Source organism: Podarcis liolepis, assembly GCF_965112155.1.
Source record: "Podarcis liolepis genome assembly, chromosome: 7".
NCBI classification, from domain to species: domain Eukaryota; kingdom Metazoa; phylum Chordata; class Lepidosauria; order Squamata; family Lacertidae; genus Podarcis; species Podarcis liolepis.
In genome coordinates this window covers 90,721,597-90,743,082 of record NC_139561.1, presented here as the reverse complement: position 1 = coordinate 90,743,082, position 21,486 = coordinate 90,721,597, and the positions used below count along the sequence as shown (strand labels likewise).

General features: G+C 49.3%; 2 protein-coding genes across 2 annotated transcripts; one reads left to right on the top strand and one right to left on the bottom strand.

Moving 5' to 3' along the window:
* Nucleotides 1-4,609: 4,609 nt before the first annotated feature.
* Nucleotides 4,610-19,961, bottom strand: LOC310712871 (creatine kinase M-type-like). The gene is made up of 7 exons (XM_083516297.1): nt 19,749-19,961; nt 14,795-14,949; nt 14,163-14,295; nt 10,348-10,519; nt 8,531-8,654; nt 5,905-6,094; nt 4,610-5,042 (listed from the first exon to the last, which is right to left on the bottom strand). The coding sequence occupies exons 1-7, from the start codon at nt 19,939-19,941 to the stop codon at nt 4,864-4,866; spliced, it is 1,146 nt and encodes a 381-aa protein (XP_083372423.1). The 5' UTR covers nt 19,942-19,961; the 3' UTR covers nt 4,610-4,863.
* On the top strand, nt 12,644-13,932 carry LOC310711110 (small nuclear ribonucleoprotein E-like; the record flags this gene model as incomplete). The annotated part of the gene is made up of 1 exon (XM_083512582.1): nt 12,644-13,932. A coding segment is annotated over one exon (327 nt), but the record flags the coding sequence as incomplete, so codon positions are not given.
* Nucleotides 19,962-21,486: the final 1,525 nt, after the last annotated feature.

Sequence of the window (21,486 nt, the reverse complement as noted above, 5' to 3'; positions counted from 1 at the left end):
TATAAAAAGAGCTTATATTCCTTTCTATTTATATCACTCCCAACAATGCCCAGTAAAAATGCTTCTGGTTTCTTTATAAATGTATATTTCAACATTTTTTTCATCTCATTATATATCATCTCCCAGAAGCATTTCACCTTTTTACATTCCCACCACATGTGATAAAATGTTCCCTCCTTTTCTTTACATTTCCAACATTTATTACTGACTTTATACATTTTCGCTAACTTGACAGGTGTAATATACCATCTATACATCATTTTCATCACATTTTCTTTTAGCGCATTGCATGCAATAAATTTTAAACCTTCTTTCCATAATTTTACCCAATCACTCAGCTGTATGTTATACCATAGCTGTCAACTTACAGATTTGAAAATAAGGGACCAGCAGCCTCAAAAATAAGGTATCAGGAGCCAAAATAAGGGATTTTCCAAGGGGCACAGGTATGTTCGACTTCTGAGCCCCGCCCAGCCAAAGGCAGAAAGCCCAGCCAGCAGCCAAATGAAGCCTCAAGCGGTGGTTCCCACAGCGCAGCAACCCGGCAAAGGGGATGCAGCAAGGAAAACCACCGTCACCTCTCCGCTGGGAAGCGCTGAGCAAAGGCGAGTCCCCAGGCAACGCGGCCGATTGGATCGGCACAAGGCATGCAAGCTCCACCCCCCAGTCGTTCTGAGACTCCTTATTGGGTGAGCAACGCAGCCAAGCAACACAGTTGGAGCCTCCCTCCTCCCTGGCCGGAAAAGAGGGAGGGAGAGGAGCTGCTTCCTTTGAAACCCGGGAAATTTAAGGGACATCATCAATAAGGGACAGCAGCGGGATGCAGTGCTGGGATATGGAACTTTCCCGCCAAATAAGGGACGGTTGACAGCTATGTATTATACCCAAAATCTTTAGCCCAGTGAATCATAACTGACTTAACCTCCTTGTCCTTCATATGCCATTCAAGCAGCAATTTATACATTTTAGACAAAATTTTAGAATCATGTGCAGCTGAATCTCAGGGCTCTTACAGTGGCATAAGAAGAGCCAGAGATTCCTGTGTTCTTTTTAATTCCTTCAATTTTTTTTGTTAATTTTCCAGAATTTTAAACAAACAAACATAAATCTTAGGTGTACCTACTCCAATCTTAGTAAGATTGTTAAGTGACTTCCTCACATCCCCCTGGCTGAGTTTCGGTGTATATCATTGTAACAGTTTTCAAAACCAAATTTCTCATAAAAGTTAACTTAATCACTTAACATCTTTCTTTCTTTTCATTTTAACCTTAAACATATTGTTCTCCAACACCACATATTTAAATCCTAAGCCTATCTGGTATTTGCAGGTTTTTCCAATTAAGTTATCTTAGCATATTTAACTCCATGATCACTGCAGATGGTGACTTTCTTTTTAGTGTTGATATTGACATTGACCTTACTGGCTCATTTGTTCTGCCGCCGCCGCTGCTGCTATTATGTTATTTAAATGGCACCCAATTTCTGCATAAAAGTATTTCTTTTCTTTTGTTCTTTTTCCCCAAAAGGAGTGTCCACAGGGTGGCAGGAGAGGGCTAGACTTGGCTTAGATGAGCTTGTGGGTCCAGGGCAGGGAGTCTGCCCAGACGCACTCAAGTAGCAACTGAAGCAGGAGATTCCAAGGGCAGGATTGCCTGCCCACAAACAAGGCTGGGATGGAAAATTCCAAAGGGTAAACCAATTCTAGCCCGCTGGTTCCCGTGAGCTGGGCAGTTATCCCACTTGCCTGAGCCTCATTGGCATGAACAAGAGGTGCAAAAGAGCCTTAAGTTTCCAAGCACAATACCTGAGGGAGCGTCTCCACCCCCATCATTCTACCCGGACACTGAGGTCCAGCTCTGAGGGCCTTCTGGCGGTTCCCTCGCTGCGAGAAGCCAAGTAACAGGGAACAACGCAGAGGGCCTTCTCGGTGGTGGCACCCGCCCTGTGGAACGCCCTCCCATCAGATGTCAAAGAGATAAATAACTACACTGGTACCTCGGGTTAAGTACTTAATTCGTTCGGGAGGTCCGTTCTTAACCTGAAACTGTTCTTAACCTGAAGCACCACTTTAGCTAATGGGGCCTCCTGCTGCCGCCGTGCTGCCGGAGCACGATTTCTGTTCCCACCCTGAAGCAAAGTTCTTAACCCGAGGTACTATTTCTGGGTTAGTGGAGTCTGTAACCTGAAGTGTATGTAACCCGAGGTACCACTGTACCCAGTGGCGTAGCGTGGGTTGTCAGCACCCGGGGCAAGGCAAGTAATTTGCGCCCCCTAACCCCTAACCTGCCGCCGCTGCCAGCTTCTTCTTGCTGCTGCCTGGGCTGGTCTGGTGTGGTTCTCTCCCGCGCTCAGCGCTGCGCTGGGCGGCCGCTGCACTGTCCCTCCCCCGGATAGTCCCTCGCTCTCTCTCCGCACCGCACGCCTGGCACCCACCCCCTCCACAGTGGGTGGCGACCAAGCGGCTCCCTGCCTTCTCTTCCTCGCCTGGGAAATGGGCTCAGCGGTGTGGAGGGGGCCTTGCGGCCAGCACTCCCCACATCCCAGCTCGGAGGAGAGGGGCAGCCTGGTGGTGGGGGACTTGGAGGAGGGGGGTCCTGGCGGAGCTCGCGGGCGACAGTGGCGGGGAGAAATTTTAAGTGGGTTTCCTTCCTCCTGCCCCCTTTTCCCCCTTGCTCCTTTCGCCTCACCCCACTTCTGTACACTGGGTCCCCCTGCTGTGACCTCCCCCCCTTCCTCCCGGACCCTGCCTCTTTGGGGGCACATCCCCTCCCCATCTGTACAGACTCCCCTGTAAATAATTGTCCGGTTAGCCCCCGTTATCATTGGGTTAGCGATATTATTAAATGAGCCCACCCTTTAGCCTTGGGACGATTGTAAGTTATTCCGGCCCCAGAGCGACAGTTCTGTACCAAACCCTTAATAAACGTAGAAAGCCTCCGCCCGTCGTCTTCTCTGCCTTGTCCGCTCCTGAGCCGCTCCTCTCATCCGCAGGGGTGGAATGGGGCTCGAAGCGGCCCTTGGTGGAAACTGAAGGGAACCCCAAAGGTCATCCAGCCCAACCCCACTTCTCAACGGAGAGGTAGAGTCCGTGGAACTCACACCCTTTGTGTGCCTGAGGAGGTGTGTCTCTGTTTGTGTGTTTGTGTCTTGGGATCACTCGGTTTTGAGAGCAGCCCTCTGCCCATGTTCAGAGGTGCTCTGCTTCCTTCTCGTATTCGGCGTGGGGTGGTTGAAACAGGACTCTGATTCCAAGGAGTGCCTGAGAAGGACCTAGATCGGCTTCTCCTGCTCTTGCCCTTCTATGTCGGGGTACACTGCCCCTCCCAATGGAGGCTCCACTGAACCATTGCAGCTACAATAACCCCCAAGAGGCGGATGTGTGTTTAAACCCCTTCTAGAGATGTCTCTGCCGGTGCCCAAAATCGCCCCCCACGGCAGCAAACTCCACAGATAGGTGCTGTGTTGCGTGGAGAAAGGCCCGTTTTTGAATCTCGTTTTTGGGGTTTGCTGACCTGGCCTCTGGCGGGGTTACAAGACTTGCGGAGAGCTCCTCCAGTACGTTTGTGGGTACTGGGTTGAGTGCGGGGTTGCCACTGGGGTACTTTTGACGCTTTGGGGACAGCTGGTGTGTGACGGGGAAGAGCTGAACTGAGACAAGGGACGCACAATGCAAGCTCTCCGGCTCATAGCCTAGTAACCCTTCCTAAACGTCAGGATGTCAAAAGCCCAGCCCTGTGAAACTCTTGACGCTGGTGATGGCAAGGAACATTTGTAGGATCCTGCCACTCACACTTTCATAATCTCTTCTCTCCAAGCTGGGCTACCCAGTGCCCGTCTGCTCCAGAATCCTCACCGCAGCCAAATGTCCCTAAGGACCTAGGAACCGAGATAGACTGCCTCTGGACCAGGAGGTTTTCTAGGTACATAAGGTTCACCCTGCTCTACCAAAAAATGGCCCCTGCAAGGCCAGCATTCACTTCTCACAGTGGCCAGCCAAAACCTGCAAACAGGTTTGCAACTCGTATCCAGAAGCACTGCTTCCTCGTTTGGTGGCAGCAGGTCAAAAGGTAAAGGGACCCCTGACCATTAGGTCCAGTCGTGACAGACTCTGGGGTTGCGGCGCTCATCTCGCTTTACTGGCCGAGGGAGCCGGCGTGCAGCTTCCGGGTCACGTGGCCAGCATGACTAAGCCGCTTCTGGCGAACCAGAGTGGCGCACGGAAACGCCATTTACCTTCCCACCAGAGAGGTACCTATTTATCTACTTGCACTTTGCGCTTTCAAACTGCTAGGTTGGCAGGAGCAGGGACCGAGCAACAGGAGCTCACCCCGTTGCGGGGATTCGAACAGTCAACCTTCTGATCGGCAATCCCTAGGCTCTGTGGTTTAACCCACAGTGCCACCCGCATCCCATTTGCCTTCACTGTACTCTTTCTTTAAAAAGGTAAAGGTAAAGGACCTCAGACAGTTAAGTCCAGTCGCAGACGACTCTGGGGTTGCGGCACTCATCATAGAACTGTAGAGTAGGGTCCCAGGGGTCATCTAGCCCAACCCCCTGCAATGCTTACGAAAAAATACCTTTAAAAAAAAACACCAGCACAAGAGACTCCTTTTGGGAGGAGGCAAGGCTCTGGGGGCCGTAATTCGCTTTATTAACTCCTTCCACTAGGACTCAGGTGTCACGAGCGTCCCAGCTGCCCCGCCCCACCCCAGACGGCCCTCCGCCCTCCTTCGCAAGAGAAGGGAGGGCGCCTAGGGACAGGGCAGTGGGTGGCCGGGAGTGGCAGGGTTGGGGTCACCCCCCCCCCGGAGTCCAAGCCCCAGTCCACGCGGAGTCAGCAGGACGGCGGCCGCGGGAAACCTCTCACTTCTGCGCAGGGACCATGTCGTCGATGGCCTGGCCCTTCTCCAGTTTCTTCTCCATCTCCACCATCAGCTTCACGCCGTCCACCACCAGCTGCACCTGTTCCACCTCGGAGGAGCCCAGGCGGTCAGCGTTGGAGATGTCGAAAACAGCGCCCACGGCCTCTGTGTCCACACCACCTGCAGGTTTTTGGGGGGTGGGGGGGAGAGTCGCCGTTACTTGAATCGCCTCCTCCAGACCCTCCGGAAACTGGAAGTGGGTTGCTGAGCCCACAGGGCGCATTTCGTTTTGCAACTTTCAGTTGCCAAGAACTGCTTGTAAGTTGCAACAAGCGACTCGGCCATTTGAAATACCGTATTTTTTGCTCTATAAGACTCACTTTTCCCTCCTAAAAAGTAAGGGGAAATGTGTGTGCGTCTTATGGAGCGAATGCAGGCTGCGCAGCTATCCCAGAAGCCAGAACAGCAAGAGGGATTGCTGCTTTCGCTGCACAGCGATCCCTCTTACTGTTCTGGCTTCTGAGATTCAGAATATTTTTTTTCTTGTTTTCCTCCTTCAAAAACTAGGTGCGTCTTATAGAGCGAAAAATACGGATATTTTGCTTAAATGAATAGGATTTAGTTTTTGGTCGGTAAGCAGAATGCGTGTGTGCAATGACGTAGCGGTCGTTGCTTGCTGTTATGCTATATATTAACATTTTTTATTAGTATTTAGCATTATACAACATTTTCGGAAGGTAAAGCTAAAAGAATTCGGCTTTCTGGTTTATGCGCTTTGTCGTTAAACCATAGACTTACCAGGCTAAATGGTGCCTGCGCTGCCACAGAAATAATAGCTGGTTGGAATTCCTCACGCCCCCAAAATGTGTTTTTTAAGACTGCTCACTGGATGAAATTGCAAACATTTAGGCTCGCTCCCAGGTAAGTGGGGCCAAGGGAGCGATTAAAAATAAATTCAAGTCCCTAGTCCCTTTGAGGTGGCTCCAGCTTGTCATATTTCCATCGTGGGAATAAGGATGGAAATCCCCTCCCGCCCTCTCACCTGTGCCACGTTTCTGCAGACGGAGACGCGTGAGGATTTCCTCAAACTTGGCATGCTTGCTGAGATGGGGCAGTTTGACGTGGACTCCCCCACGCAGCCCAGTGCCCAGGTTAGAGGGGCAGGTCAGAATGTAGCCCAAGTGCTCGTTCCAGCTGAAGGGGTGGCCAGCTTCCTTGAAGATCTCCTCAATCTTCCCCAAGAAAAAGGAAAAGATGAGCAGGATGAGAGAATAATAATAATAATAATAATAATAATAATAATAATAATAATAATAATAATAATAATAATTTATTATTTATACCCCGCCCATCTGGCTGAGTTTCTCCAGCCACTCTGGGCGGCTCCCAGTCGAGTGTTAAAAACAATACAGCATTAAATATTAAAAACTTCCCTAAACAGGGCTGCCTTCAGATGTCTTCTAAAGAAGCTCCTTCAGTCTTTTATCTGCAAAACTGGGAATGCCCATTGTAGGACATTGTAGGGAGCTGGCAGTGCCCAGGACTGGGAGTTTTAATTCATTTATTTCATGAGTAGGCAGACTAAGGCCCAAGGGCCGGATCCGGCCCAATCGCCTTCTAAATCCGGCCCGCGGACGGTCCGGGAATCCGCGTGTTTTTATATAAATAGAACATATCCTTTTATTTAAAATGCATCTCTGGGTTATTTGTGGGGCATAGGAATTCGTTCATTATTTTTTTCACAATATAGCCTGGCCCCCCACAGGGTCTGAGGGACAGTGGACCGGCCCCCTGCTGAAAAGGTTTGCTGACCTCTGGTTTATTTCATGAAATTTATACCACCAATTGATTGGCAGGAGGGAGAACACCTCAAAGCGGTTTGCATAAAAGATCAAATAGGAAATACCAACAAGGACACTTTGAAACTTTCAAAAAGTTAAAAACGGATCGAAACTTGCGCCAACCTTCTAAGCCTCTGGGTTCTTTAGGCAGGAATGTTTTTAGGAAAAAGTACAGCAACGGGCCTGGTGTCAACAGGCAGGGAGTGTAGGTGGAGCCACACTAAATGATCGATTGCTAACCAGTGTGAAATGGGTCTTACATGGCACCTATAATAGTGCCAGTTCCACCGATTGAAGCGGGCACATATGGGGTGAGGCACATTTGGAGTGAGGTAAATGGGCTTCAGGGGACGTGGGTGGCGCTGTGGGTTAAACCACTGAGCCTCTTGGGATTGCCGATCAGAAGGTCGGCTATTTGGATCCCTGCGACGTGGTGAGCTCCCGTTGCTCGGTCCCTGCTCCTGCCAACCTAGCAGTTCGAAAGCACATCAGAGTGCAAGTAGATAAATAGGTACCGCTCCAGTGGGAAGGTAAACGGCGCTTCCATGCGCTGCTCTGGTTCGCCAGAAGCAGCTTAGTCATGCTGGCCACATGACCCGGAAGCTGTACGCCGGCTCCCTCGGCCAATAAAGCGAGATGAGCACCGCAACCCCAGAATCGGCCACGACTGGACCTAATGCAGTGGCGTAGCGTGGGGGGTGCAGGGGGGGCCGACTGCACCGGGCGCAACATCTGGGGGTTAGGGTTAGGGGGCGCAAATCCACGGGTTAGGGGGTGCAAATTACTTGCCTTGCCCCGGGTGCTGACAACCCACGCTACGCCACTGACCTAATGGTCAGGGGTCCCGTTACCTTTAACTAAATGGGCTTCAAGTTGTTATGAACCGCAAGAACGTTAACTCAGCCCAGAGGGATCTCGGCAGCTGGCACAGATCTTTGAGCACAGGTGCTTTGGGCTGCCAAAGACTCACTCCTGCTAGCAATTGTGGCAAACATCCCGGACCTCAAACCCAGCTCAGCCAGTGAAGAGGCAGAACTGCAGGAGGTACCAGCTAGGGCACTGTCAACTGACCGCAGCCTGCCTGAGTCACCTGTGAGCCTGTCAGGTGCCTGCCAACGGATCGCAGAATTGGAATGAATAGTTGTTGGCGATGAGAATCATAGAGTTGGAAGGGACCCCCAGAGGTCCTCTAGTCTAAGCCCCTGCGATGCGGGAATCATGCATTACATGATACTCCTCTGCCTGACAGGGACTTTCTCTCTGGGCTACCGTCCTCTGCCAGCCCCAAACCCCACAGATGTCGGAAATCAAGCCTTTATCAGGAGAAACTGGCCACTCTCCAGGCACCCGGCTTGATCTCCTGTTGACCTCCCTGTCTGCATTCCCCGGCAAGATCCAGGCTAGGTCGCGATAGGCGATCCTTCTCAGAGTGAGAAGAACATACCACTCTTTCCTGCCCCCCCCCAGGCAGGGGAAAGAGATAGACAGAAACGTATTTACATGCCTTTATTTCTGTCTTTGCAGCGTTACAGAAAACACGACTGCTCTCTTCAAACTCCAACAGCCGAGAGACAAACTCCTCCCGTACTTCCTATACAGCTCATATTACACTCTGAGCTAATTCCGGTGCTTCGCACAGTGAATAGACTGTCCCTCTATTTCCCACGGAACAGTCCCAACATTCCCATTATGTTTTGTTTTCAAGCTACCAGTAACTCGCGGCTGCATTGCTTCAATATCGTAACAACAGCTCTCCCCACGTGGCCTCTGAGACAGCCAGGTGCCTCTCCCCCCCCCCCTTCAAAGCAGCCCCTCTGCAAAGCTCACCTTCTGCAGCCCGACGCAGAAGCGCCGGAAGACCTCCTTCATGTTGCCGCCCTTCTGCATGGAGATGACGCGGAGGTGGTCTTCCTCGTTCACCCAGACCAGGAAGGTTTTGTTGTCATTGTGCCTGGGGGGGGGGGGCCAGAGGGGAGAGTGTGAACGCCGCAGGCCTGAGTGCCTCAAACCTCTCGAGTGCATTGGAGGTACTGTGACAGCACAAAAGGGCATTGAAGCGCTCCAGGAATGTAATTATTATCATTTACACATAACACCGGTCCTGAGAGATCTGCATTGGCCCCAGTGTTGGTGCTGACCTTTCAAGCCCTAAACGGCCTCGGCCCAGTATACCTGAAGGAGCGTCTCCACCCCCATCATTCAGCCCGGACACTGAGGTCCAGCGCCGAGGGCCTTCTGGCGGTTCCCTCATTGCGAGAAGTGAGGTTACAGGGAACCAGACAGAGGGCCTTCTCGGTAGTGGCACCTGCCCTGTGGAACACCCTCCCATCAGATGTCAAGGAAATAAGCAGCTATCTTCTTTTTAAAAGACATCTGAAGGCAGCCCTGTTTAGGGAAGTTTTTAATATTTAATGCTGTATTGTTTTTAACACTTGATTGGAAGCCGCCCAGAGTGGCTGGGGAAACTCAGCCAGGTGGGTGGGGTATAAATAATAAATTATTATTATTATTATTATTATTATTATTATTATTATTAATTATTAGCATCTTTATCATGATCATTTCTAGCCAACCTTTCTACCAGGGTGTTCGAGGCAACTTTCAACAGAAGATAGAAACCATACGGTACGAATCTATTTTGCACAGGGGGTATGTTGTAGGGTGGTGTATACATGCAAAAACGCACATAGCCGAACCACCCCCATCCTTGCTTTGCAAGCAAGGTGAATCTGGGATGCTCTCACGAGATCTCGTGGGTGGTCCAAATTCCCACCAGAGCAAGGCTTAGAAGCTCTTCCCATGTCAGGAAAACCTGGTGCAAAAGGGGCTTTTAAGTTCACGGCCTTGCATGCAATTAATCTGCAGGATCTCAACCAACTTTCAACCGCGTAAGGTTGAAACCGCATGAGATTATTGCACACATGACGTGATCGGGCGGTACAATGCAGATACGCAGTGCAACACTTTCAAAAAAAGGGGAGGACACGTAGAACAGGGAGAAAAAGTTTGTATCATTTGCAGAAAAAACGTATCTATACTATATTTTTGCAAGCCGCACAATACAGTTTGGGTAGCCCCTGCTCCCTTAAACATTTTGCAAACTGCGAAGGAAGGGCGTGAGAGGTTGGGTGGAGCTGGACGTGCCCAGAGTGGCTGGGGCAAACCAGTCAGATGGACAGGGTGTAAACAATAAAATTGTTCTTGTTGTTGTCACTGAATGAAAAAGGTAAATGACTCCTGACAGTTAGGTCCTGTCGCAAATGACTCTGGGGTTGTGGCGCTCATCTCACTTTACTGGCTGAGGGAGCCGGCGTGCAGCTTCCAGGTCATGTGGCCAGCATGACTAAGCTGCTTCTGGCGAAACCAGAGCAGCGCACGGAAACGCCGTTTACCTTCCCGCCGGAGCGGTACCTATTTATCTACTTGCACTTTGACGTACTTTTGAACTGCTAGGTTGGCAGGAGCAGGGACCGAGCAACGGGAGCTCACCCCATCGCGGGGATTCAAACCGCCAGCCTGCTGATCGGCACGCCCTAGGCTCTGTGGTTTAACCCACAGCACCACCCGCGTCCCTCTGCTACTGAACAGGATGTCCCTATTTTCATCAGAAAAACGTTGTGGGGTATCAATGTGTTGCTGCTTACCAGATGCCTCTGGCATCGGGCCAGTCCCGGGCCATGCCTGAGGCGAGCAGGAGAGGAGAGACGGGCTTGTCAAAGAGGAAGTGGTCGTCAATGAGCTGCTGCTGTTCTGCGTCGGTCATGTTCTTCAGAGGGTAGTACTTGCCCTTGAACTCTCCGGTCAAGCTGTTCAAGGCTGTGGAATAGGGGGAAAGGCAGGGAGGTGAGCTGGGGAGAGACACCAAGTGGAGGAGGCCACACCTAGGCGCTGACCATTTCGTAGAACCATAGAGTTGCAGAATTGGGAGGGACCCCCAAAGGTCATCTAGCCCAACCCGCTGCGATGGAGGACCATTTGGACACAGCCTGCATGGCCCGCTATGGTGCATGGGAGTGTGGACCAAAGAGGCCTTACAGCAGTTGCTGTCTGGATGTGTGGCTCGCTATTTCATCCTGTGACACCCACACATTTTGGCGGTGGCGCTTATTTACCGTTTTGCTTTTCTCCCTCCAAGGTTCTACACCTGGGCAGGAATAAAAGATGGGGGGCGTCTGGCTTGCCAGCAGTACATGTGGGAAGCATCTATGGGACTTTGTGGACCACAAGCCAAACATAAGTCGACCGTGTGTAAAGGTAAAGGAACCCCTGACCATTAGGTCCAGTCATGGCTGACTCTGGGGTCACGGCGCTCATCTCGCTTTATTGGCTAAGGGATCCAGTGTACAGCTTCCGGGTCATGTGGCCAGCATGACTGAGCTGCTTCTGGCGAACCAGAGCAGCGCACAGAAACGCCATTTTTCTTCCCGCTGAAGTGGTACCTATTTATCTACTTGCACTTTGACATGCTTTTGAACCGCTAGGTGGGCAGGAGCTGGGACCGAGCAATGGGAGCTCACCCCCTCGTGGGGATTTGAACTGCCAACCTTCTGATCAGCAAGTCCTAGGCTCTGTGGTTTAACCCACACCACAAGCCAAACATAAGTCGGCCGTGTGATGCAGCAGCAAAAAAGGCTAGCACTATTTTCGGCTGCATCAACAGAAATCTAGTTTCCAGATCAAAGGAAGTCATTGTCCCACTCTATTCTCCTTGGTCAGACTGGAGTCCTGTGCCCGGTTCTGGGTACCACAATTTAACAAGGATGTTGACAAGCTGGAACGTGGGCAGAAGAAGGTGACAGAGATGATCAAGGGTCTGGAAACCAAGCCTGTTTAGAGCAGTTGGAGATTTTTAAACGGAGGTTGGCTGGTCATCTGCCAGGGATGCTTTAGCTGTTACTCATGCATTGCACGGGGTTGGACTAGATGAGCCTTGGGTGTCCCATCTAACTTTACAATTCTGCTTTTTATCCTCAAAACAACCCTGTGAAGTAGACTCCTTCTCTTAGGGGAGGCTTTGCAGGCCACCTGATCCACATACCTGATGTCGATCAGTTAAATGATCGGTTTTAAGAGAGTGACTGGCTCATGGTCACCCCAATACTGTATAAGCTTTTAGCCGGGGTGGAGATTCGAACCAGCGTCTCCCTGCTCATCGCCTGTGCAACCCTGTTTTTGACTACAGCTCCCATCAGTCCCAGCGCAGCTGTATGAAGTTGGAGCTGAAGGGAATTGCAGTCCCAAACATCTGATTGCTGAAGGCTGGCTTAAAACAAGGTCTTAATGAAAGCGAGAAATGGAGGCAGTGAGAGATTTTACTTTCTTGGGCTCCATGATCACTGTAGATGGTGACAGCAGCCACGAAATTAAAAGACTCCTGCTTCTTGGGAGAAAAGCAATGACAAACCTAGACAGCATCTTAAAAAGCAGAGACATCACTTTGCCAACAAAGGTCCATATAGTGAAAGCTATGGTTTTCCCAGTAGTGATGTATGGAAGTGAGAGCTGGACCATAAAGAAGGCTGATCGCCAAAGAATTGATGCTTTTGAATTCTGGTGCTGGAGGAGACTCTGGAGAGTCCCATGGACTGCAAGAAGATCAAACCTATCCATTCTGAAGGAAATCAGGCCTGAGTGCTCACTGGAAGGACAGATCCTGAAGCTGAGGCTCCAAGACTTTGGCCACCTCATGAGAAGAGAAGACTCCATGGAAAAGACCCTGATGTTGGGAAAGATGGAGGGCCAAGGAGAAGGGGACGGCAGAGGACGAGATGCTGGGACAGTGTCATAGAAGCTACGAATATGAGTTTGACCAAACTGCCGGAGGCAGTGGAAGACAGGAGGGCCTGGCATGCTCTGGTCCAGGGGGTCACAAAGAGGCGGACAGGACTAAACAACTAAACAACAACAATGAAAGCGAGGACTAAGAGGAGTTGACCATCGGCTGCCCCATCCCGCCTAAGTCGGCTTGTCCTGTCAGGAGTTGTTCCCAGCCCAGCTGCCGGCCAAGGCCAGAAGGTGCAGAAAGTGATGGTGCAGCCCATCAACCTCATCTTCAGATACCTACAGAATAGGTCCAGAATTCAGGTGTGGCTGTATGAACAGGTGGACATGAGGCTAGAAGGCTGTATTTTTGGATTTGATGAATATATGAACTTGGTTCTGGATGATGCTGAGGAGATTCACTCCAAGACAAAATCAAGGAAACAGCTGAGTCGAATCATGTTAAAAGGAGACAATATTACTCTTCTACAGAGTGTTTCTGACTAGAAATAGCTATTGAGTCTGTTTTGCTTATTATTTTAATCTTTAAACCTATAGAAGAAAATATGCAGTGGTTTCATGGTATCACTCCCTATTCTACCGTTGGTGAAGAATGAAGCCAGTTACTTAATTTGTGCTTGCATAATTTTCAGTAACTTTTCTACATTGGTGTTGAATTGTAGTTCTTTATAAATAAAACTTTTTGTTAGTAAAAAAACAAAAAAAACCCACCAAGGTCTTAATATGCTCCCCATATTGCCAAATAAAAGCATATTTCGTCTATCTGTGTAAGTACACAGCACATTCTGAAGAGGGGGCGTCTCTCCCAACTTTGAATTTTGGGTGTGCTTTGTAGCTGAGGGCATTCTCCCTCATTCTTTTGATTTGGGTCATATGTCAAATTTGAAGCTTCATGAACTGACATCTGTTAAAGACTGGATGCCATTGCCTGCTATTTACTAAACACAGAAGTAAACATCATCAGACCTTTGCCAAATACCTCATGCCATTGCATGTCAGCTCTCAAACAATTCAGAGACTGAAATCAAACGCTGCCCAGAGTCAGCAGATATTTGGCGAACGTCTGATGGATTTTCATCCCGAAAGAGATCCTGAGCAGATTGTTCCCTCTTGATTCTAGAGGCTGCAAAAAGCCCTCTTTAACTGCACTTCAAACTTAGAATTTCTTCTTCTTGTAATCTAGTCTGGCCCTGCAAAGGCTTTTCAAAAAAGACACCCTAAACCTACAGTTCCCAGGCCTCCTTAGGAAGAAGGAATGACTTAAATTAGTGTGAATAGTGCAGAAATGGCCCAAAATTAGGGGGAATGCACTGATCTTTCAAAGAGAGAGCCCTTAAGACATTCCCAGTTCCTCTTGTCACCTTAAGAACATAAGGAAAGCTGGCTGGATCAAGCGAAGGGAGTTCAAATACGCCAGCATCCTGTTTCCCCCCACAGGAAACCTACCAACAAGAGCACGCTTCCCTCTTGCGGTTTCCAGCCACTGGTATTCAGGAGCCCAGCTGCCTCCAGCTGTGGGGCCCAGAGCCCAGCCATCGTGGCTGACAGCCCTCTCCTTCTCCCTGAATTTGCCTAATTGTATTTCGAAGCCATCCTGTGGCAGGGAGTTCCGCAGTTCAACTCTTGCGCTACCCAAAGAAGGAATCTGTTTTGCCCGACGCGATTCTTCCAGCCTTACCAGTGATGGAGAGCTGCTCAACAGCCCGTCGCTCTCCGCGGCTGCAGTGGGGGGGCAGGGTGTACCCCTTGATGCTGCGCCCAGTCCTCAAGTGGCTGCTGAGGACATAGTTGGGGTCCAGGTCATCTCCACCCTGTGGGGAACAGAGAAGCAGAGGCCTGCCGTGAGTTGGCCAGGCAAGCCCCCGACACACTTCCCTTTCTCACAAGCACGGCGGTCCCTCCCCGTTCCGTGAAAGCGTCTGAACCTGCCCCGCTCCCAAATCAAACCACGAATCTGTCAAGCACAGTGCCGTCTCTTCCAGCCTTTGCCAACCTGGCGCCCTCTAGATGTTTGGGGCGGCAGGTTGGCAAAGGCTGACTGGCAAGAAGAGCCTGGCTGCTGGATTGGGGCAAACGGGGCCCATCAAGTTTTGGTGGCCATCCCTGACTCTTGTGGGAGGGAGTTCCACAGGCTAACTTGGACTCTGTCCTTCTTTTTATCTGTCCTGAATCCAGGTTGATAGTTGTCACTGACTCCTGTGCAGGTGAGTTCCCTTGTTCAGGGAACCAGGCACTGGGGGGGTGGTTAAAATTTGCGTGTCCAAAGCATGGCCCTCCAGCCCCTCAGCCCTGGCCAGTCCTGGTTCCTACCTTCAGGTTCTCATGCTTCAGGTCGGTCTTATGCTTGTCAGTTGGCTTGTAGCCGCCATGACGGTCCCGGATGACAGGGTCAAAGAGTTCGCTGAATACGTCATAGCTCTCTTCATCACCAGCCACACAGCCCACGGGCATGTCGTCGGGGTGGCCTGTGTGTGAAAGAGGGAGGAGGCGTTAGATTAGGAGAAGGGCCTGAAGCAGCATTCTTCATTGATGGCCATCTGCCAGGGTTTATTTTAGCTGTGATTCTCTTGTTGCAGGAGGCTGGAGTACATGACCCTTGGGGGGGGGGAGCGACTCCCTTCAAACTTTACAATTCTATAATTCATAAATGATATGATCAGGGACATATTGCCCTGCCCCTTAAAAAACAGATGACTCCCAGAGGCCTGTGGGAATGGGATTAGAGTGTTCAAAGTGGGAGATTGGCAGGTATGACCAGTGGGGTGCTCTCTTTGACAAGCCTTGTTGAAAAGGAACAGGCGCTGCTCGTGAGATCTCACTCTGCAGGGTCAGGGAATCGTAGAATTGTAGGCTCCTGTGTTAAGAGCTCCAGCTCATTTTGCTTATTTCCCATGCTCTGTGCATTAGTATAGAGACAACCAAAACCACAAGCATTTCCCTCCAGTGTCTTTTCCTGACCATTAGCAGGTTCCTGTTGCATCCCCTCAATTTCCTCTACATCAATGAAATTATTGTCCCCAGTACTTGGTGTCCCCCTGTCTGCTGAAATAATGTCCCCCCCCCCCCTCAGGATTTAGCAGGGGGCTCCTTCAAAGCACAGCAAAGCAACCCACATAAAGGAGGAGAAGAATCGTGAGCAATATCATGGGAAGGGGCTTTCTAGGATTAACGTGAGGCTGTTTTTGTTACTGGGTGCTGCATGTTGCTTCAGCAAACTTCTTGCATTTTTGGCATTGAAATGGGTTTTTTGTACGTTATTGTATTTGAGGTTTGGGCTGGGTGTTCATCAGTATGCGGATGATACCCAGCTCTACCTCTCTTTTAAATCAGAACCGGTGAAGGCGGTGAAGGTCCTGTGTGAGTGTCTGGAGGCGGTTGGAGGATGGATGGCGGCTAACAGATTGAGGCTGAATCCTGACAAGACAGAAGTACTGTTTTGGGGGGACAGGAGGCGGGCAGGTGTGGAGGATTCCCTGGTCCTGAATGGGGTAACTGTGCCCCTGAAGGACCAGGTGCGCAGCCTGGGAGTCATTTTGGACTCACAGCTGTCCATGGAGGCACAGGTCAAATCTGTGTCCAGGGCAGCTGTTTACCAGCTCCATCTGGTACGTAGGCTGAGACCCTATCTGCCTGCAGACTGTCTTGCCAGAGTGGTGCATACTCTGGTTATCTCCCGCTTGGACTACTGCAATGCGCTCTACGTGGGGCTACCTTTGAAGGTGACTCGGAAACTACAACTAATCCAGAATGCGGCAGCTAGACTGGTGATTGGGAGCGGCCGCCGAGACCATATAACACCGGTCTTGAAAGACCTGCATTGGTTCCCAGTACCTTTCCGAGCACAATTCAAAGTGTTGGTGCTGACATTTAAAGCCCTAAACGGCCTCGGTCCAGTGTACCTGAAGGAGCGTCTCCACCCCCATCATTCTGCCCGGACACTGAGGTCCAGCGCCGAGAGCCTTCTGGCGGTTCCCTCATTGCGAGAAGCAAAGCTACAGGGAACCAGGCAGAGGGCCTTCTCGGTAGTGGCGCCCGCCCTGTGGAACGCCCTTCCAGCAGATGTCAAAGCAATAAACAACTACCTGACATTCAGGAGACATCTTAAGGCAGCCCTGTTCAGGGAAGTTTTTAACGTGTGATATTTTATTGTATTTTTGGTTTTTATAGAAGCCGCCCAGAGTGGCTGGGGAGGCCCAGCCAGATGGGCGGGGTATAAATAATAAATTATTATTATTATTGATATTTTGCCATGCTATGATGCAATTATTTTCATAGTGTTGGAAGCGTTTTCCTGTTTTCTTTGTTGTAAGTCGCTTTGAGCATGATTTTTGGTGTGTGTGTGTTTGTGGAAAAATTGCATACAAATGAATGAATGAAGCCTGTGTCTCTGCTGGAGACATGCAGAATTATACACAGGGTTTTATGTGCATCCCCCACAAATTGAACCCAGCAAGGGGGCTTGGCTATTTAATCCAGGAGTGGTCAGCTGGTAGCCTCCAAAGAAACCACTTCCTGTGGTTGGCTGGAAGTCAACACTCCCAGTAATATTTGCAACTTGCAAGAGGTTTGTTTGGGCTTTTTTATGTAATACGTGGGTCCTTGTATTTATACTACAGCTGGGGACCTGATTTGATAAATTGTTATGGTCTAATCTTTTCTCAAGGGATGCAGGTGGTGCTGTGGGTTAAACCACAGAGCCTAGGGCTTGCCGATCAGAAGATCGGTGGTTCGAATCCCCGCGACGGGGTGAGCTCCCGTTGCTCGGTCCCTGCTCCTGCCAACCTAGCAGTTCGAAAGCACAGCAAAGTGCAAGTAGATAAATAGGCACCGCTCTGGCGGGGAGGTAAATGGCGTTTCTGTGCGCTGCTCTGGTTTGCCAGAAGCGGCTTAGTCATGCTGGCCACATGACCCGGAAGCTGTACGCCAGCTCCCTTGGCCAGTAAAGATAGATAGATAATACTTTATTCGGCTATAAGCCCACAAGGTAAAACAAATCAATAGATAAAAATCAATAGATAAAATCAATAGCATTTTACAATCTAAAATATCAACTAAAATATTTCAACGCATAATCTCTAGATGTACAGTACCGTGTTATGGCCTTGAAGATAAAGATGGTGCATAGAGTTTACTGAATTTTTAATAGTCATGCAGCATTCCATGAAGTCTTTTATATGACAGAACTGAGATCAGGAATCTAGCAACCTGTAAAGTTCTATAAGAGTCAATGTCCTGGAGTAGATACGCTAGATGTAATTCAGGTGGTTTAGCAGCAATTTCCAGAATGATTGAACTCAGGATCCTTGATCGGGGAACATTGTATAAGGGGCAATTAAACAAGATATGATAAAGGGATTCCATCGATTTGTTGTCACATGCGCATAAAACAGAGATTTTACCGTTAGAAAATCTATTGCTCAGCACATTTGAGGGGAACACATTAAATCTGGCTCTAACAAATGCGAATCTATGCGACGCAGCCGATAAAGTAGACAGATATCGAGGTATCTGGGACATAGATGTAATGCCCTGATATATCGGGGAACATGTACCTCCACCTGTGGTAAGATTTTGTTGCAAATCTACCTCCTCCAGTCTTTGTTTGGTGACCTTTTTAGCTGTAATTAGATCTAAATTAAGTATATCGGAAGGAGAGATTCCATAAGACAACAGTTTGGAATGGATTTTTGTTGCCCATGGGCTGGTGAATTCATCTCTCCAAAGGCACTGAATAAGATGGTAGTTTGGCAATTTATGCCAAAGGGACAGCCAATAATTAAAGGCATGTCTGCACATCAGAATCTCAAGGGAGGGGGTCTTAAGTTCTAAGCGAATGGCAGAGTTGCTTACACAGGAGGGTAGTTTCAGAAGGTGTCTTAGAAAAAGATTTTGCAATGTCACCAGAGGCAAGAGGTTTACAAAGGCGCCCCATAAAGGGACCGCATAGGCTTGGCCAGTAAAGCAAGATGAGCGCCGGAACCCCAGAGTCGGCCACGACTGGACCTAATGGTCAGGGGTCCCTTTACCTTTAATATTTTCTCAGTTAGGAACCTAGGAAGCTGTCTTATGTCAAGTCAGACCCACTGGCCCATTGAGCCAAGTGTTCCCAACACTGACTGGCAGCCCAGCTCTCCAGGGTTTCAGAAGGGTGACATTGCTAGGGCCATAGCTGTCAAGCGTCCCTTATTTGGCGGGACAGTCCCTTATCCCAGCGCCATGTCTCGCTGCTGCCCCTTATTGATGATGTCCCTTAAATTTCCCGGGTTTCAAAGGAAGCAGCTCCTCTTCCTCCCTCCCTGCCGGCCAGGGAGGAGGGAGGCTCCAACTGTGTTGCTTGGCTGTGTTGCTCACCCAATAAGGAGTCTAAGAACGACTGGGGGGTGGAGCTTGCATGCCTTGTGCCAATCAAATCGGCCGCATTGCCTGGGGACTTGCCTTTGCTCAGCGCTTCCCAGCGGAGAGGTGACGGTGGTTTCCCTTGCTGCATCCCCTTTGCTGGGTTGCTGCGCTGTGGGAACCACCACTTGAGGCTTCGTTTGGCTGCTGGTTGACTAAAATCCCTTATTTTGGCTGCTGATCCCTTGTTTTCGAGGCTGCTGGTCCCTTATTTTCAAATCTGTAAGTTGACAGCTATGGCCAGGGCTTCCAGGCAGATGTTCTGCCACAGGGACCTTCCAACTAAATCTCCATGGGAAAAGGGGTTGTTCTGAATTATAGGTGCTATTCCTCCATTGCAACGGGTTGGACCAGATGACCTTGGGATCCCTTCCAGCTCTGCCCTCCTGCGATTCTCATGCCTTGCTACTCTTTCTAGCTGCTGGGGCTCAAAGCAGGCTGGACTCTGGACTCTTTTGTTTCCTCCACCCCCACCCCGCACTGTGTGGCAAATGCATGTAAAATTATGCAAACTGGCCACCAGAGCAAGATGGCAAGCTGGATTGGGGAGAAATTGCATGCCTGGCTTTGGAAGAAGAAGAAGAGGAGTTTGGATTTGATATCCCTCCTTTCACTCCCCTTAAGGAGTCTCAAAGCGGCTAACATTCTCCTTTCCCTTCCTCCCCCACAACAAACACTCTGTGAGGTGAGTGGGGCTGAGAGACTTCAGAGAAGTGTGACTGGCCCAAGGTCACCCAGCAGCTGCATGTGGAGGAGCGGAGACGCGAACCCGGTTCCCCAGATTACGAGTCCACCGCTCTTAACCACTACACCACACTGGGTGACATCTTTGCTTTAGCGTTTGGTTCGTCCAAGAGGGAGCACCTACCTGGGTTGTCCACACCGGTCTGGATGCAGTCGTCCAGGGTGAAGCCGCTGGGAGTCTCCTTGTCACGCAGCTGTTCGTAAAGCTCCTTGGTGAGGACTTTGGCCATGTGGTTGTTGTGTTTGGAGAGGTCAGGGTACTCCTCATCAGACGTGTAGTTCAGCTTGTACTTGTTGTTGGTGTTTCCGAAAGGCATGGTGGCGGGTGGCAGGGCGAGTCCTGTGGCAAGAACGCAGGGCACAGCGTTGAGGGCTTTTTAAGTTTGCAGGTAGGTGCAATAGTGTAGCACCCTGCTTGTGGTTAACGCTTAGCTGGAATGAAATATTCAATGCAGCAATAGAGAAATTAAAATAAGAATTTATTTGTCAGACAAATAAATGAGAGACACAGTGGTATATGGTTACCAATGCTCTGCCCTTCCAGCCCTGATGGTCAGCACTTATATTCCCTCAGCCCAGCCCCCTTGCTCCTCCTTTGGCTGCCTCTGTCCAATCAGCCTGGTTGAAATTCCTATTGGCTGTTTGCTAGAACCAATCATAAAAGATACACCCATTTCCTGTTGCCTTTTATGGGAGACAAAGAGCTATATTTCCTTCTATCTATAATTGGCAAACAAGTAGTCATATACCTTACATTTGCCTCAACCAGGCACCTTAATTACCAGCTCACCTCTTGCCCTCCTTGCCCTATTGCCCTCCAGAACAGATGGCTAATGGTTTTCAATTTTTATCTTAAACAGAGGTCAGAGATTTTGGGTTCACATTCTCACACATCATCAATGAAAGATCTCCTTCTTTGGAGGTCTTTAAGCAGAGGCCCGACAACCATATGTCAGGAGTGCTCTGATGGTGTTTCCTGCCTGGCAGGGGGTTGGATTCAATGGCCCTTGTGATCCCCTCCAACTCCATGATTCTATGATTCTATGAAATAAGAATCTAACATAAGAATCTAACATTTCTTACTTTCTAAATCCTTTGCATAATTACATTTAAGCCAATATATTTAATACATAACATAGATAGATTTTTAGAAGGAAAGGAAAGGTCTTTTCAAAGAGAAGGACTCAGTAAAACATCTTCGAAAGCAGCTTTTTTTAGTTTACAACTCTTTCCTGGCCAACTGCTTTGCCCTTTTAACATTTGGCTCAAATCTCTAATGGGAGACACATGGTATATTATCTGTTAAACAATAAATTTCACTATTTACCAATTCTTAATTGTATCGTTGCAGCTTAATTGTATTCTGTAGGGTCAGTAACCTAGTAACCTTTGCTCTCAGCCTGTAATTCCCTTTTTTTTACAACTTTGAGAATTTTGGCTCCTTCTATAAATAAATCAGAGGGGCCTTTGTTTAGGAAAGCACCTGCCAGCTGCTTTATGCCTGGCATGAGAGATTGAGAGATACAAACATTTACAAATATATTTTTAAGCTCATTTTAAAAATGCAGATCTTCATCAGATGCCTCAATAGGGCTTTATAAAAATTACCGTAATTTTTGCTCTATAAGATTCACTTTTTTCCTTCTAATAAGTAAGGGGAAATGTGTGTGCATCTTATGGAGCGAATGCAGGCTGCGCAGCTATCCCAGAAGCCAGAACAGCAAGAGGAATTGCTGCTTTCACTGCGCAGCGATCCCTCTTGCTGTTCTGGCTTCTGAGATTCAGAATATTTTTTTTCTTGTTTTCTTCCTCCAAAAACTAGGTGCTTCTTCTGGTCTGGCGCGTCTTATAGAGCAAAAAAT

Excerpts from the sequence above, each read along its gene's own strand:
- LOC310712871 (XM_083516297.1), bottom strand. The coding sequence starts at position 19,941 with ATGCCTTTCGGAAACACCAACAACAAGTACAAGCTGAACTACACGTCT. Across the intron at positions 10,520-14,162 it reads TGAGCAGCTCTCCATCACTG|CCTTGAACAGCTTGACCGGA; the intron begins GTAAGGCTGGAA and ends CCTATTCCACAG. Across the intron at positions 6,095-8,530 it reads TCTGCGTCGGGCTGCAGAAG|ATTGAGGAGATCTTCAAGGA; the intron begins GTGAGCTTTGCA and ends TTCTTGGGGAAG.